The sequence below is a fragment of the Prionailurus bengalensis genome, chromosome B3, assembly GCF_016509475.1.
Source record: "Prionailurus bengalensis isolate Pbe53 chromosome B3, Fcat_Pben_1.1_paternal_pri, whole genome shotgun sequence".
NCBI classification, from domain to species: Eukaryota; Metazoa; Chordata; class Mammalia; order Carnivora; family Felidae; genus Prionailurus; species Prionailurus bengalensis.
In genome coordinates, this window is record NC_057355.1 from 28655803 (window position 1) to 28674289 (window position 18487).

Genomic DNA, 18487 nt, shown 5'->3' on the forward strand with positions numbered 1-18487 from the left:
CATGTTGCAAAATTGGAACTCTGTACCTATTAAATATCTTCTCTTTTCTCCTCTCCCCAGTCCCTGGCAGCCACCATTCTACTTTCTGTTTCTATGAATTTGACTACTCTAAATACCTTATATAATAGATTTGTATTTTTATTCAAGGAAGAGTTGCTGCAAATATCTATAATAAGTCAGCTAGGCATTTTTCACATCTTGCTTTTATGCTTTGCTTTGTTATCGCTTCATCCTTCTGGTGACCTTGGCAATTAAAGGTAAGAAGCTAGTTTCCTGTAGCCTTGAATTTAGAAGCCAATTTTAAAACTCTGAAAAAACCATGGGGTGCCTGGGTGGTGCAGTCGGTTAAGCGGCCGACTTCAGCCAGGTCACAATCTCGCGGTCTGTGAGTTCGAGCCCCGCGTCGGGCTCTGGGCTGATGGCTCAGAGCCTGGAGCCTGTTTCCGATTCTGTGTCTCCCTCTCTCTCTGCCCTTCCCCCGTTCATGCTCTGTCTCTCTCTGTCCCAAAAATAAATAAACGTTGAAAAAAAAATTTTTTTAAACTCTGAAAAAACCAAAACCAAAACCAAAACCAAAACAAAAGGATGCCTGAGGTGGCTCAGTCAGTTGAGTACCCAACTCTTGATTTCAGCTCCAGTCATGATCTCAGGGTCATGGGATTGAGGCCAGTGTCAGGCTTGTGCTGAGTGAGGAGCCTGCTTAAGATTCTCTCTCCCTCCCTCTGCCACTCTCCCCCACTCACACACTCTCTCTTTAAAAACAAAAACACCCTCTGAACAGCTGTCTGACACACGATTTAAGTACCATTTTTACAAAGAACTATATGACAGTCTATCCACCACTCCTTTGGCTGAACAGAATGGAGTCATACAACTTAGGACAAAAGTCTTACATACAGTTTGCTCAGAGGCTTCTCCAACAATGTCATATTCAAGAATGGCCTTGTACAGTGTGTTGAGCAGATGAGATGCCCGAACAACATTTCGAGTGTCAGGTGGAACTTCTGCTACTCCAGTACTAAATACTTTGTGGAGAACTTTGAGCTGAGCCAGTCGAGGTGACAACTTGTCCACCACTATTGCAAGAGTTATTGTAGTGTCTGCAAAATATCAAGGAATCAAACTCACTAGCAAGGAAGCATATCTGCATTCAGAATGTGATATAAAAGCTAACTCATAGAAAGATATGGCGAACTGGACGGTGGTGGGTTTTAATCTCATTTCATAAGGAGCTAATTTCCCTAAAGAAAAAACAACTCTGAAGAAAAATAATGTATAAAGTAACTGAATTTCAGGGAAAAGGAAATAAAAGTGATTCTTAAACTCGACTTCAATTCTTAACATAATAATACAAATTAAAACTACACTGGGCAAATAAACAGATAACAGTTGACTACTGTTTTAGTGAGGGGATGGTTATTACAAAGGGGAGCAAGAGCCAGTTTTTTCATGGGATTGGCAGAGCTCCGTATCCTGAAGATGAAAGTGGATATACAAATATATACATGTGACAAAGTGTCACAAAACTATACACAAAGATATTACTCCTCTCCCCACAAAATATCAAGTACCTGCAAAACTGGTAAAACTCATGTCAGGTCTGCAGAGCAATTACATGTATTGTGTCAATGTCAATTTCCTAGTTTTGATAACATACTATATGCAAGGGTGGAGGTTATTGGGGAAGTTGGGTGATGAGAATACAGGTCTTCTGGGTACTATTTTTTGTAGTAGTTGAAAATAAAAGTGGTGGAGGGGAGCTGACACTGGTTACCATTTTGTAGCTGTCATACTGGTGATCAAAAGGTTTGACAGCACACTGTTGGTAAGAGTGTAAGGAAACAGGTATTCATATACATTGCTGGCAACTGTTCTCTGTGGAAAACCATGTGGTGATGTGTATCAAAATCACACATGCTATCACATACTCTTTAACTTTAGCAAGTCCATTAACAATGTATGCTATAACTTGCAGCTCGTGTGTACAATTACGCTAGTGGTTATCACTACAGCACTGTTGGCAATAGCAAAAGATCAGAAATAGCCTAAATGTTCATCAAAAGGGGATTGGTTGGGTGGTTGGGGGTGCCTGGGTAGCTCAGTCAATTGAGCATCCAACTCTTGATTTTGGCGGAGGTCATGATTCCAGGGTCATATGATTGAGCCCCACATCAGGCTCTACACCAAGCATGGAGCCTGCTTGGGATTCTCTCTCTCCCTCTCGGCCCCTCTCCCCACTGCTTGCGTTCTCTCTCTCTAAAATAAAATAAAAAAGTCCACAACAAACAAAAGGCGATAAGCCTATTATACATTCATACATCTTTGTAAAAGAGAATTTGTAGAAAAGAATGAGGAGGCTCTTTACACTTTTGTATGATATAATCCTCAAAATTTAAATTAGAAAATAATTTGAAGAGAGTAGTTAACAGACTACAAGGTATGTATATATGAATATGCATTGCTTGCATATGTTTAAATTATTTCTGGAAGGATGGACAAGAAACTTATGACTTGGTTGCCTCTGGGGAGGGGAACTGAGTACTTGACTGGAGAGATAGCACAGGAAGAATAATTTCACTGTAAACTTTCTATAGTATTTGGATTTTTAGGGAATGGAATGGCTTAAAATACAAATTTAAAATGATTTAAAAATTATCATGATTATTACTTACTTACAATAGAATTTTCAAACCTTTTATCAGTTAATAACCTAGATGGCATTCAAAATATGACTTATGTCTTATGAGTAGAAGGGAAGGACATTTAAATACCATTATTGATGATGTACTTCTCAATGTCTGTAAGTTCCTTTTTGAAACTAATAAAGTATTTGTACAGGGCCCACATGAAAGCCTGGTATGTCCTAAAGGGAGCTTCAGTCAACTTCTTGGGAAGAGAACCATTTCCAGGTAACATGCTTTCGGAGCTGTGCCCCATGACTTCATCGATGAATTCCTGGAGTCGAAACACAACTTGGCCATATGCTGCTATTTGTTCTAGCAGTGATCGTAAACAGCTCTACAATAGAAGCAAACCGCAAACATGTGGAGTCTTCTATAAACATTCAAATTCATATTCTTTCACTAAAATATTTATTTTGTGACCGTTTTAAACACTATGCTTAGTAGAGAACAAAATGAATATTTAGTTTTATACTCAAAGGAATACAAGCATTAATTTCTACAGAATATAGAATTGTGGCTTATACTTTTTAAAAACACCTACAAGGTAAATAAATGTGCTACAAGCAAAAAATTTATAGTATACAGCTTTCCAATATAGAACTGACAAAAAGCAGAACATGTAAATTGAAACTAAATGTGAATATAACATACACTATTAAAGAATTCTCTAGCACTGTAAAGATGCATAACTTAATTTGGTCTTTGGGACGTTAAGTAGATTTGATAACTAATTTTAATATTGCAAAATGTTCTAAAGTTATATAACCAGGGTTTACATAAATCCTTTTATTTAATTTTAATTAGAAAAATTACAAATAACTTACATGTGTCAAATGAGTTACTATAATACTGTTTCTCACGGTTACCTTCCCATCTATCAACTGATATATAAAGAGCTTTTTTACCCCTGAAAGTAACCTGAAATGAAATAAAAAAGATGAATGTACTTTAAATCTATAAAAATGTTCATTACAGTAATGCCTAAGAAGTTTTAACAAAAGATTCAAAATTGGGTGTTGGGGGCAAACAGGTCAGAGAATTAGAAAATAAGAGACATCAATCTTTTTATCTGATTAACTTAAGACTCAAGGGTATTTCAATATTATCTTACAGAGAAGTTGAAATAGTGTTGTTAAAGTATTTCCTCCTCTTTGTGATGGCCCAAGCAGATTTCCCATTTTTAAGAAAGTCAATATACTTTTTGGTAGAGAGGACCATAACCTAGAAATCTCAGTAATACCAGCACTACATGTTGCATTTCTCATTTTCATTTTTGTGTGAACACAATCTAAAATCTTAGATTCCTGGTTTCCAGGTATAGGACACAGGCTCTCATTGATAAACTCTTGCCTATTAAGAGCAGTTAGCAAACCAGGAACCTTTCTTTGAACTCAGATATTAAAAAAGTAATGGTTTAATATAATTAAATCATATACTAAATTATTTAAAATGGGAAAGAAGCAAACATACCAAATTCTCATAATCTCCACAATCAATTCTGAAATATGGATTTACTGAGGACCCCAGGCTACCTGTAGGGGAGCACTAGAAACAGTTTTGGGTTAAACCCAAGGGCCTATATTTAGAAAGCATGTAAAGAAACTGTGAATACTTTTCCTTATAAACTAAAATTCTGGCTTCTCACTAATAAAATCTTCTACACTAATACTTAGGTTAATAGATCTTACCATAAGGTTTCCCGAATAACCTGTGTCTCAGTAACAAAAACTCTGTCATCAGGAACATATAATGGGTCACTGCTATACAAGTGTTGGTCCCTATTAGACAGTAAACAACAAATGTCAATGAAAAGGTTTCTCATGAAGTAAAATTACATGCCTTAAGGAATATATGCATTTAGGGGAGACTGAGTGGCTCAGCTGGTTAAGTGTCTGACTCTTGACATCTGTGCTGACAGTGTGGAGCCTGCTTCGGATTCTCTCTCCCTCTTTCTGACCACCCCCCCCCCGCCCTTGTGTGCTCTCTTCCTCTCCCTCAAAATAAATAAACATTAAAAAAATATATATGCATTTAGTGGTAATTTAACAGGTAATTAATAAGGCAAATAAACATAATATGCTTTAAATGCCCTCCCATACTCATTTCTACATGTCAACTGTAATACTCTAAGAGAAGTACTTTGAGAATAATTCCAATTATTATATTATATATATATAATAATATATATATTATATTACATCTGACTGAGTCAAATGCTTAAAACTGTGTATTGTTTGGGCAAATAGTAATTGTAACTTTGTAATAAGTGCATTAAAACAGAAATCAAATAAATGGCCTAATTTAACCAATCCACTCACTTCGAAAATAAGTCAAAAGACAGATTATAATTAAATAATTAATCTCATTTTAAAAATAATTAAATAATTTAAAACTATGTTCAATTAGAATTGTTTAAAAAAAACAAGTTTAAATTTTAGGGAAGTACTCGATTTAAACCACAAATTTAAAGCAAATATTAAAATATCAAAGTTTATTCTATTAACACATTAAATGAAAAACTTAGCTTCTTACCAGACAGAGGCTAAATTGGAGTGCAAATGTAAACTATGAGGAAACCTCGAGGATCTGGCTGTCCAGTACTGATGAACAACATGCTGCTCCAGCCAGCTTCGGCCATTTGGCTCATCTACTGGAAGGATATTTAGTAAGTTTAAGTTATGAGCATTAACAAAGAAACACCTGATCAACTATGCCACAATTTTGGACTTATGGCCTTGTTCAAACATTCAACTGAAAAAGGCTCTTTAGAATATACATACAGGAACATATATACAAAATTTAATTAAGTATCACTGGCTATAAAATAAAAAAGTACTCAATTTTATTTTATTTTATTTTATTTTATTTTTTTAAAATTTTTTTAATGTTTATTTATTTTTGAGACAGAGAGAGACAGAGCATGAACAGGGGAGGGGCAGAGAGAGAGGGAGACACAGAATTGGAAGCAGGCTCCAGGCTCTGAGCCATCAGCCCAGAGCCCGACGTGGGGCTCGAACTCACGGACCGTGAGATCGTGACCTGGGCTGAAGTCAGACGCTTAACCGACTGAGCCACCCAGGCGCCCCAAAAAAGTACTCAATTTTAAATAACCCCATGAATAATAGTTCAATAGTCATGAAAGAAATTGAAATGGTAACCAAAGATGCTCTCAAGAACCCTCAAACCCTGAGGGCTGGTGCTAAGCTTTAAAGAATTAGATATCTGGGGCACCTGGGTGGCTCAGTCGGTTAAGCATCCAACTCTTGGTTTCAGCTCAGGTCATGATCTCTCATGGTTCATGAGTTCGAACCCCTGGTCAGTGCTGCCACTGCGGAGCCTGCTTGGGACTGTCTTTCTCCCTGTCTATCCACCCCTCCACTCGTTCTCTCTCAGAATAAATAAATAAAACTTAAAAAAAAGAATTAGATATGTTATTTGGGTTATAAGCTAATATAACCTTGCTTCTAAAACCAGATAAAGACAAAAAAAGTTCATCAAAGAATAAAAATGAAAAATTCTAAATTAAAAAATAGCTAACCCAGGGGTTGCCTCAGTTGGTGGGGCATGCAACTCTTCATCTCAGGGTCTTTAGTTTGAGCACCATGTTGGGTGTAGAGCTTATTTAAAAAAAAAAAAATTGTAGTAAAAAATAACAGAACCATCATGGGAGTTCAGGAATTCAAGGATGATTCACTAACACAAAATCACACTTAATGAAGGAATTTCAGGTGCATCCCTCTTAGACTGAGACCCACTCCAGGAAACCTGCTCTCACTGCTGATGCTTCCTCTGCAGACTAGAGGCCTGGCCAAAACAGACACCATTAATGTGTCACAAAGAAAATACAAGATATAAGAATGGACAGGAGACAAAATTGTCAATACTTGCAGATGATAATGGTCATCTATGTAAAAAACCAAATGGGAGGGGGGCCTAGATGGCTCAGTGGAGCATGCGACTCTTGATCTTGGAGTCAAGAGTTCAAGCCCCATGTTTGGTGTAGAGCTTATGTTAAAAAAAGAAAAAACCTAATGGGGAGGGAGGTCCAAGATGGTGGTGTAGGAAGACTCTGAATTCCCCTCCACCCATCAACATACCAAATCTATACCTACATATGGAGCAATTTTGCCCAAAGAACTGAGGGCTGACTGAACAGTTTCTGTATAAAAGACAGAGGTACCACATAGAGAGGGGTAGGAGAGACAGAAACATGGTAATGACAGGAACATGACCCCCAATGCTGTGAAATGCAGTGGTGAGGGACAGTACTGAGGGACCAGAAGATTTGCCCACCCTAGGACACAGGAAAAAGCTGCGGATTAAAGGGAAACTAGACTAGAATTGAAGGAAACCCATTTACTACCCTAGAGTGTCCACCAAACAGTGAAGGAATAGCTAGAACTCTCTGAGTTGCCAGAGGTGCTGGTGAACACCACTGTTTATGTTTCTCCTCAACCTTGATAGTATAGAGGGAAGCAGGGTCTGGGCACTCTAGGTGGCCTGCTACCTTGGTGAGTCCTGGGCCCCTAACCAACACCAGTTGCAGTTACATACCTAAGATGGCACCACTGCCTCCAAACATCCCTGCTCTAGCCCTCCCAACAAAGCTACCCCAGTATAGCAGGTAGTGGGACACCCCTAGCCTGCACTGACTATAGCTTCAGCCCTCTTGCCAAAATGGCCCTGATGTGGAGTACCCTGGGGACACCCTGGCCTGTGCTTGCTCCAGCGCCAGCTGTTATGACAGGGCCCCCTGCATGGAGCAGCCAGATTTGTGGCTGTTCAACTGGACCATCAGGGTACCCCTGACACAGACTGCCCCCAGATCTTCATCCCGCACCTGCTATATCTCCAGCCAGCCAGCCTACGTTTCCAGACATACAGTCTATGCAGGGGATGTTCCTATACATGGCCATACCTTCAAGACTGGAAGACGTAGGTGTTCCACCTAATTCATAGAAACAAACACAGAAAGTGAAACAAAATGAGAAGGCCAGGGAATATATTCCAAATGAAATAATAAGACAAAACAACTTTTGAACTAAGTGAAACAGAGAAATGTAATCTAGCTGATAAAGAGTTGAAAGTAATAATCATAGAGATCCTCACGGGACTTGAGAAAAGAGTGGATGAACTTAGAACTTCAACAAAGGGATGGAAAATATAAAAAGAACCAATCAGAGCTTAAGAATACAATGACTGAAATAAAATAAACACTAGAAGGAATTAACAGCAGATTAGAGGATGTCTAGAAGCTATCTAGAAGCAGCTAGATAGCAGTAGCTAAGACAGAATAACGGAAAGCAAAATAATGGAACAGCAAAAAGAAAAAAAGAATTAAAAACAATAACAACAAGGTTAGGTTATACCTCTGAGACAGCAATAAGCATACTAACATTTACATTATAGTGATCCAAGAAGGAGAAGGGAGAGCGAAAGGGGCAAAAGAATTATCTGAAAATACGATAGCTGAAAACTTCTTTAACCTGGGGAAGGAAGTGGACATCCAGGTTCAAGGATGTTGGATATCCAGGTCCAAGTACAGAAAGCCTGAAAAAAGATGAACCAAGGAGGTTCACATCAAGACACATAACACATAGAATGTCAAAAATTAAAGATAAAGAGAGAGACTTAAAAGAAGAAAGAGAAAAAGCAACTATTTTTGTACAAGGGAACTCCATAAGGCTATCAGCTAACTTTTCAGCAGAAACTTTGTAGGTAAGAAGGGAGTGGCAATGATATATACAAAGTGCTGAAAGAAAAAAAAAAACCTACAACCAGGAATACTCTACCCAGCAAGACTGTTATTCAGAATTTATGGAGAGATATTAAAAAAAAAAAAAAAAAAGCTAAAGGAGTTCATCATCACTAAACTGGCCTATAAGAAATGTTAAAGGGATTTCTTTTTTTTTAATTTATTTTTTTAATTGGGATTTCTTTAAGCAGAAAAGAAAAGGCTATGAGTAGAAGAAAATTATGAAAGGGAAAAATTTTACTGGTAAACACATAATAAAGTTGGTAGATCAATCACTTATAAACCTAGTATGAAAGTTTAATGTGGGGAGGTAGAGTGAAAATGTGCCTTTCAAATGTGTTATATATCTGGGATGTTATACATGAACCTCATAACAACCAAAAACCAAAAAAATATAGAAGATACACAAAAAAGAGAAAAGAATACAAGCAGAGCACTAAAAAAAGTCATCAATCATTATGGAAGAGAGCAAGAGAAGAACAGGAAAAAACCACAAAAACAGAAAACAATTACCAAAAAACAATACTTACATACCTATCAATAATTACTTCAAATGTAAATGAACTCAATGCTCCAATGAAAAGACATAGAATGACTGAATGGATAAAAAAGGTAAGTCCATCTACATGCTGCCTACAAGAGATTCACTTCAGACCCAAGACACATACAGCCTACTGAAAAGTGAGAGAATGAAAAAAGATATTCCATGCAAATATCAGTTCCCCACTCCCCCATACCCCCCAAAACCTGGTGCAGCAATACTTACATCAGAGAAAACAGACTTCAGTGGCTTTGAACCACACAACAGATCAGATGAATTTAATAGATGCAGAATATTTCTTCCCAAATCAGCAGAATATATGTACTTTTTGAGGGCACATGGAACACTCTCCAGGACAGATCACATGTTAGGCCATAAAATAAGTCTCAATAGATTTAAGATGGAAATCACATCAAGTATCTTTTCTGAGCACAATGGTATGAAATTAGAAATTAATTAAGAAAGCTGGGGAAAAAACCCAAAACACGTGCAAACTAAACAAAATGATATTAAACAACCAATGGGTCAATGAAGAAAACAAGGAGAAAATTAAAAAATATATGCAGACAAAGGAAAATGGTAACATAAAGTTGAAAATCTTTGGGAGTCATAAAAGCAGTTCTATGAGGGAAGTTTATAGTGATACAGGTTTTCTTAAGAATCAAGAAAATTTGGGGCATCTGGGTGGCTCAGTCGGTTAAGCGTCCGACTTTGGCCCAGGTCATGATCTCGCGGTCCGTGAGTTCGAGCCCCGTGTTGGGCTCTGTGCTGACAGCTCAGAGCCTGAAGCCTGTTTCAGATTCTGTGTCTCCCTCTCTCTGTGACCCTCCCCCGTTCATGCTCTGTCTCTCTCCGTCTCAAAAATAAAAATAAACGTTAAAAAAAAATTTTTTTTTAAAAAGAATCAAGAAAATTCTCAAATAAGCCATCCTATCTTATACCTAAAGGAACTAGAAAAACAAGAACAAACAAAACCCAAAGTTAGTAGAAGAAAGTAACTCAGACAAAATAGAACAGAAATAAATGAAATAGAGATAGAAAAGTAGAAAAGATCAATGAAATTAAGAGCTGGTTTTTGAAAAGATAAAAAAGAATTGATAAACCTTTAGACAGACTCATCAAAAGGATTCAAAATAACAAAATCAGAAATGAAAGAGAAGTTACAACCAATAGCATAGAAACAAAAAGAATTTTGTAAGAGACTACTATGAAAAATTATATGCCACCAATTGGACAACCTAGAAGAAATGGATAAATTTCTAGAAACATACAATTTTCTAACCTTGAATAAGGAAGAAATAGAAAACCCAAACAGACTAATTACTAGTAACAAAATTGAATCAGCAATCAAAAAACTCCCAATAAACAGAGGTCTAGGATCAGATGACTTCCTAGGTGAATTTCACCAAATTATTAAAAAAAGAGTTAATAACTATTCTTCTCAAACTATTTCAAAATAGAAAAAAAAAATCCAAATTCATTTCATTAGGCCAGCATTACTCTGATACCAAAACCAGATAAAGACATCACAAAAAATTTGATAGGCCAATATCCTTGATGAACACATCAACAAATTGATGTGATTGATGAAATCATCAACAAATATTAGCAAACTGACTTCAACATACATTAAGAGTATCACCAACCATGATGATCAACTACAATTTTCCCCAGAAATGTAAGGATGGATCAATATTTGCAAATCAATCAACATCATACAACCACATTAACAAAATGAAGGATAAAATATCACCTCAGTAGAAGCAGAAAAAGCATCTGACAAAATTCAACATCCGTTCATGACAAAAACTCTCGGCAAAGTGGATGTGGAGGAAATATAACTCAACATAATAAAGGCCACATATAAAAAACCCACAGGTAACATCATACTCAATGGTGAAAAGCTGAAAACTCTCCTCTAAGATCAGAATAGAAACAAGTCTCTCACCACTTTTATTCAACATAATACTGGAAGTCCTAGCCATAGCAAACAGATAAAAGAAAGAACTAAAAAGCATCCAAATTGGGTAAGAAAGAAAACTGTCACTATTTGCAGATGATATGATACTATGTATTGAAAACCCTAAAGGCTCTACCAAAAAAAGCCTATTAGAACTAATAAATGAATTCAGTTACATTATAGGATACAGAAATTAATATAAGGAAGAGTGTTGGGGCGCCTGGGTGGCTCACTTGGATAAGCATCAAACTTCGGCTCAGGTCATGATCTCATGGTTTGTGGGTTTGAGCCCTGCGTTGGGCTCTGTGCTGACAGCTCAGAGCCCGGATCCTGCTTCCAATCCTGTGTATCCCTCTCTCTCTCTGCCGCAAAAATAAGTAAACATTAAAAAAAATTTTTTTTAAATATAAGGAAAACTGTTGTGTTTCTATATACTAACAACAAAGTAGCAGAAAAAGAAATTAAGAAAAAAAATCCCATTTATAATCACACCAAAAATAATAAAATACTTAGGAATAAAACTAAGCAAAGAGCTGAAAGACCTGTACTCTGAAAACTATAAGACACTGATGAAAGAAATTGAAGACAACACAAATAAATGTAAACATATACCCTTATCACGGATTGGAAGAATACTGTTAAAATGTCCATAATGCCATCCAAAGCAGTCTATAAATTCAATGCTATCTCTTTCAAAATACCAAGAGCATTTTTCACAGAACCAGAACAAACAATCCTAAAATTTGTACGGAACCACAAAATTCGCCCCATAGCCAGAATAACCTTGAGAAAGAACAAAGCTGGAGGTATCACAATCCCAGTTTTCAAACTATACTACAAAGTTACAGTAATCAAAACAGTATGGTATGGACACAAAAACAGACACATAGATCAATGGAATAGAAATGAGAGACCAGAAATAAATCCATGTTTATATGCTCAATTAGTCTATGACAAAGGAGGCAAGAATATACAATGGGGAAAGGAGAGTCTCTTCTAAGAATGATATTGAAAAACCTGGACAGCTACATGCAAAATAATGACACTAGATGATTATGTTATGCCATATACAAAGATAAACTCAAAATGGATTAAAGATCTAATGGAAGACCTGAAACTGCAAAACTCCTAAAAACAAAAACAACAAAAACACAGACAGTAATCTCTTGGACATCAATATTAGCAATATTTCTCTACATATGTCTCCCAAGGCAAAGAAAACAAAAGCAAAAATAAATTATTGGGACTACATCAAAATAAAAAGGTTTTGCACAGCAAAGGAAACCATCAACAAAATGAAAAGGCAATCTACTGAATGGAGAAGATCTGTGCAAATGATATATCCAACAAATGGTTAACATTCAAAATATATAAACAGCTTATACAACCCAACACCAAAACTCCCCAATACTCTGATTAAAAAATGGGCAAAAGATCCTGAATAGTTCTCCAAAGATGATGTACAGACGGCAAAGAGACACACATGAGAAGATGCTCAGCATTACTATCAAGGAAATGTAAATCAAAACCACAATGAGATATAATCTTACGTTATCTAGGATGGCTAATCAAAAAGACAAGAAGTAACAATAAGAAGTTTTGAGAAGGATGTGGGATAAGGGATCGTTTGTGCATTCCTGGTGGGAAAATAAATTGGTGTGACCACTGTAGAAAATGGTACGGAATTTCTTCAAAAAATTAAAATAGAAATACCACTGACCCAGTAATTACAATTCTGGGTACTTACCCAAAGAAAATGAAAACACTAATTTGAGACAATATATGGACTTGTATGTTTATTACAGCATTATTTACAATAACCAACCTAAATCCATCAATAGATGAATGGATTAAAAAAAAAACGTGGTGTATATAGAGGTTGAACTACTATTCTGCAACAAAAAATAATGAAATCTTGCTATTCATGACAACATGGATTGACCAAGAGTGTATTAAAATAAGTCAGAGAAAGACAAATACGATTTCACTTATATGTGGAATCTACAAAACAAAACAAATAGAAAAAGACTTGTAAACACAGAGAACTAGTGTTTGCCAGAGGGAAGAGGGATGGGGGGATGGGTGGAACTAGAAGGAGATTTAGAGGTAAAAACTGTCAGTCATAAAATAAGTTACTGGGATGAAGAGTACAGCATAGGGAATACAGTCAATAATATTGTAATAACTTTGTATGGTGACAGATAATAGCTACATTTAAGGGTGGTGAGCATTTTATAACGTATACAATTTCAAGTCACTATGCTGTACACCTGAAACTAATATAAAATTGTGTCATTATACTTCACCTAAAAACAAAAAATTCAAAAGAAAGAAAAAAAAGACTGAATGAAGAACAAGGCAATCCACAATTGTGATTTGCCTGTTTCCAAAATCTTGCAACTCAAACTACATTTTTGTTTACATATATTTGCTTATGTTGATATACATGTTCAGAAACTTTTGTTAATGATTTTCATCAGCTCCTATAAGGCAAAAAATTATCTATCCAAAACCATTCTTTAATATATCATTTTGTATTTTGTTGGCTTTCTGTGAAGCTGAATTTTGTTGCAAAAAAATTTAAATATTACCCCAAACCAGTGACTTTTAACAGATACTCCAACAAATAACAAAATTTCAATGAGTCAAAAATTTAATGTATAGTCATTAAGTGCTATTAACGTATCAAAATGCCCTTTTGATAACCACACTTCTTTCAAAAATATTTAAAATCATTTAGTTAAATGATATAACAGTTCTGGGATCTCAAGTAGGATTCCAATTCATAAATATTTATCTCAATGTTTTCCAAAGTGAGATCTATGACCCACTGCAGAATCACCAGAAATGCTAACCTACTAAAAATCAGACTACCCCGAGTGATGTGCCTATAATCAGTATTTTTTTTTACTTTATTTTTTATTATTTAAAATTTACATCCAAACTAGTTACTATATATTAAAGCAATGATTTCAGTAGATTCCTTAATGCCCCTACCCATTTAGCCCATCCCCCCTCCCACAACCCCTCCAGCAACCCTATTTGTTCTCCACATTTATGAGTCTGTTTTGTTTTGTCCCCCTCCCTGTTTTTATATTATTTTTGTTTTGCTTACCTATGTTCATCTGTTTTGTCTCATAAAGTCCTCATATGAGTGAAGTCATATGAGTTTTGTCTTTCTCTGACTAATTTCACTGAGCAAAATACCCTCCAGTTCCATCCATGTAGTTGCAAATGGCAAGATTTCATTCTTTTTGATTGCTGAATAATACTCCATTGTATTCTTTATCCATTCATCCATCGATGGCCATTTGGGCTCTTTCCATATTTTGGCTATTGTTGATAGTGCTGCTATAAACATGGGGGTGCATGTGTCCCTTCGAAACAGCACACCTGTATCCCTTGGATAAATGCCTGGTAGTGCAATTGCTGGGTCATAGGGTAGTTTTATTTTTAGTTTTTTGAGGAACCTCTATACTGTTTTCCAGAGTGGCTGCACCAGCTTGCATTCCCACCAACAATGCAAAAGAGATCCTCCTTATCTGCATCCTTGCCAACATATGTTGTTGCCTGAGTTGTTAATGTTAGCCATTCTGACAGGTGTAAGGTGGTATCTCACTGTGGTTTTGATTTGTATTTCCCTGATGATGAGTGATGTTGAGCATTTTTTCATGTGTCTGTTGGCCACCTGGATGTCTTCTTTGCAGAAGTGTCTATTCATGTCTTTTCCCATTTCTTCACTGGATTATTTCTTTTTTGGGCATTGTTTGACAAGTTCTTTGTAGATTTTGGATACTACCCCTTTATCTGATATGTCATTTGCAAATATCTTCTCCCATTCCATCAGTTACATTTTTTTTTGTTCTATAAATCACCTTTTATTTATTTTTCAATATATGAAATTTATTGTTAAGTTGGTTTCCATACAACACCCAGTGCTCATCCCAAAAGGTGCCCTCCTCAATACCCATCACCCACCCTCCCATCCCTCCCACCCCCCACCAACCCTCAGTTTTTTCTGTTTTTAAGAGTCTCTTATGCTTTGGCTCTCTCCCACTCTAACCTTTTTTTTTCCCCCTTCCCCTCCCCCATGGGTTTCTGTTAAGTTTCTCAGGATCCACATAAGAGTGAAAACATATGGTATCTGTCTTTCTCTGTATGGCTTATTTCACTTAGCATAACACTCTCCAGTTCCATCCATGTTGCTACAAAGGGACATATTTTGTTCTTTCTCATTGCCACGTAGTACTCCATTGTGTATATAAACCACAATTTCTTTACCCATTCATCGGTTGATGGACATTTAGACCCTTTCCATAATTCGGCTATTGTTGAGAGTGCTGCTATAAACATTGGGGTACAAGTGCCCCTATGTATCAGTACTCCTGTATCCCTTGGGTAAATTCCTAGCAGTGCTATTACTGGGTCATAGGGTAGGTCTATTTTTAATTTTCTGAGGAACCTCCACACTGTTTTCCAGAGTGGCTGCACCACTTTGCATTCCCACCAACAGTGCGAGAGGGTTCCCGTTTCTCCACATCCTCGCCAGCATCTATAGTCTCCTGATTTGTTCCTTTTGGCCACTCTGACTGGTGTGAGGTGATTTCTGAGTGTGGTTTTGATTTGTATTTCCCTGATAAGGAGCGACGTTGAGCATCTTTTCATGTGCCTGTTGGCCATCCAGATGTCTTCTTTAGAGAAGTGTCTATTCATGTTTTCTGCCCATTTCTTCACCGAGTTATTTGTTTTTCGGGTGTGGAGTTTGGTGAGCTCTTTATAGATTCTGGATACTAGCCCTTTGTCCGATATGTCATTTGCAAATATCTTTTCCCATTCCGTTGGTTGCCTTTTAGTTTTGTTGGTTGTTTCCTTCCTGTGCAGAAACTTTTTATCTTCATAAGGTCCCAGTAGTTCATTTTTGCTTTTAATTCCCTTGCCTTTGGGGATGTGTCAAGTAAGAAATTGCTACAACTGAGGTCAGAGAGGTCTTTTCCTGCTTTCTCCTCTAGGGTTTTGATGGTTTCCTGTCTCACATTCAGGTCCTTTATACATTTTGAGTTTATTTTTGTGAATGGTGTGAGAAAGTGGTCTAGTTTCATTCTTCTGCATGTTGCTGTCCAGTTCTCCCAGCACCATTTGTTAAAGAGACTGTTTTTTTTTCCATTGGATGTTCTTTCCTGCTTTGTCAAAGATGAGTTGGCCATACGTTTGTGGGTCTAGTTCTGGGGTTTCTGTTCTATACCATTGGTCTATGTGTCTGTTTTTGTGCCAATGCTTTGTAGTAGAGGCTAAAGTCTGGGATTGTGATGCCTCCTGCTTTGGTCTTCTTCAAAATTCCTTTGGCTATTCGGGGCCTTTTGTGGTTCCATATGAATTTTAGGATTGCTTGTTCTAGTTTCGAGAAGAATGCTGGTGCAATTTTGATTGGGATTGCATTGAATGTGGAGATAGCTTTCAGTAGTATTGACATTTTGACAATATTTATTCTTCTAATCCATGAGCATGGAACGTTTTTCCATTTCTTTATATCTTTTTTGATTTCTTTCATAAGCTCTCTGTAGTTTTCAGCATACAGATCTTTTACATCTTTGGTTAGATTTATTCCTAGGTATTTTATGCTTCTTGGTGCAATTGTGAATGGGATCAGTTTCTTTGTCTTTCTGTTGCTTCATTGTTAGTGTATAAGAATGCAACTGATTTCTGTACATTGATTTTGTATCCTGCAACTTTGCTGAATTCATGATTCAGTTCTAGCAGACTTTTGGTGGAGTCTATCGGATATTCCAGGTATAATAGCATGTCATCTACAAAAAGTGAAAGCTTGACTTCATCTTTGCCAATTTTGATGCCTTTGATTTCCTTTTGTTGTCTGATTGCTGATGCTAGAACTTCCAACACTATGTTAAACAACAGCGGTGAGAGTGGACATCCCTGTCGTGTTCCTGATCTCAGGGAAAAAGCTCTCAGTTTTTCCTCATTGAGGATGATGATAGCTGTGTGCTTTTCATAAATGGCTTTTATGATCTTTAGGTATGTTCCTTCTATCCTGAATTTCTTGAGGGTTTTTATTAAGCAAGGATGCTGAATTTTGTCAAAGGCCTTTTCTGCATCAACTGACAGGATCATATGGTTCTTACCTTTTCTTTTATTAATGTGATGTATCACGTTGATTGATTTGCAAATGTTGAACCAGCCCTGCATCCCAGGAATGAATCCCACTTGATCATGGTGAATAATTCTTTTTATATGCTGTTGAATTTTTTTTTTTTACGTTTATTTATCTTTCAGACAGAGAGAGACAGAGCATGAAGAGGGGAGGGGCAGAGGGAGAGGGAGACACAGAATCCGAAACACGCTCCAGGCTCTGAGCTGTCAGCCCAGAGCCCGACGCGGGGCTCCAACTCACGGACCGCGAGGTCATGACCTGAGCCGAAGTCGGCCGCCCAACCGACCAAGCCACCCAGGCGCCCCATATGCTGTTGAATTTGATTTGCTAGTATCTTATTGAGAATTTTTGCATCTATATTCATCAGGGATATTGGCCTGTAGTTCTCTTTTTTTACTGGGTCTCTGTCTGGTTTAGGAATCAAAGTAATACTGGCTTCATAGAATGAGTCTGGAAGTTTTCCCTTTCTATTTTTTGGAATAGCTTGAGAAAGATAGGTATTATTTCTGCTTTAAACATCTGGTAGAACTCCCCTGAGAACCATCTGGTCCTGGACTCTTATTTGTTGGGAGATTTTTGATAACTGATTCAATTTCTTCACTGGTTATGGGTCTGTTCAAAAGCTTTCTATTTCCTCCTGATTGAGTTTTGGAAGAGTGTGGGTGTTCAGGAATTTGTCCATTTCTTTCAGGTTGTCCAGTTTGTTGGCATATAATTTCTCATAGTATTCCCTGATAATTGCTTGTATCTCTGAGGGATTGGTTGTAATAATTCCATTTTCATTCATGATTTTATCTATTTGGGTCATCTCCCTTTTCTTTTTGAGAAGCCTGGCTAGAGGTTTGTCAATTTTGTTTATTTTTTCAAAAAACCAACTCTTGGTTTCGTTGATCTGCTCTACAGTTTTTTTAGCTTCTATATTGTTTATTTCTGCTCTGATCTTTATTATTTCTCTTCTTCTGCTGGGTTTAGGCTGCCTTTGCTGCTCTGCTTCTATTTCCTTTAGGTGTGCTCTTAGAGTTTGTATTTGCGATTTTTCTTGTTTCTTGAGATAGGCCTGGATTGCAATGTATTTTCCTGTCAGGACTGCCTTCGCTGCGTCCCAAAGCATTTGGATTGTTGTATTTTCATTTTCGTTTGTTTCCATATATTTTTAAATTTCTTCTCTAATTGCCTGGTTGACCCACTCATTCGTTAGTAGGGTGTTCTTTAACCTCCATGCTTTTGGAGGTTTTCCAGACTTTTTCCTGTGGTTGATTTCAAGCTTTATACCATTGTGGTCTGAAAGTATGCATGGTATGATTTCAATTCTTGTATACATATGAAGGGCTGTTTTGTGACCCAGTATGTGATCTATCTTGGAGAATGTTCCATGTGCACT

At 36.9% G+C, this 18487-nt stretch overlaps 1 protein-coding gene across 11 annotated transcripts in view; it reads right to left on the reverse strand.

Moving 5' to 3' along the window:
- The window catches only part of TUBGCP5 (tubulin gamma complex associated protein 5), a 66603-nt gene that overhangs the window by 16955 nt on the left and 31161 nt on the right, over nt 1–18487 (reverse strand). For 5 of the 11 annotated variants that reach the window (XR_006293223.1, XM_043554916.1, XM_043554913.1 and 2 more), the window contains 6 exons: nt 7525–7632; nt 5217–5334; nt 4373–4462; nt 3509–3602; nt 2772–3018; nt 898–1100 (listed from right to left, as the gene is read on the reverse strand). Coding sequence is in view for 10 of the 11 variants with exons in the window: in XM_043554916.1 (XP_043410851.1) it covers nt 898–1100; nt 2772–3018; nt 3509–3602; nt 4373–4462; nt 5217–5334; nt 7525–7632 (860 nt within the window). In the remaining variant the exon portion in view is untranslated. The remainder of the gene's footprint in view (nt 1–897; nt 1101–2771; nt 3019–3508; nt 3603–4372; nt 4463–5216; nt 5335–7524; nt 7633–18487) is intronic. The other 6 variants (XM_043554920.1, XM_043554918.1, XM_043554917.1 and 3 more) reach the window with 5 other exon arrangements.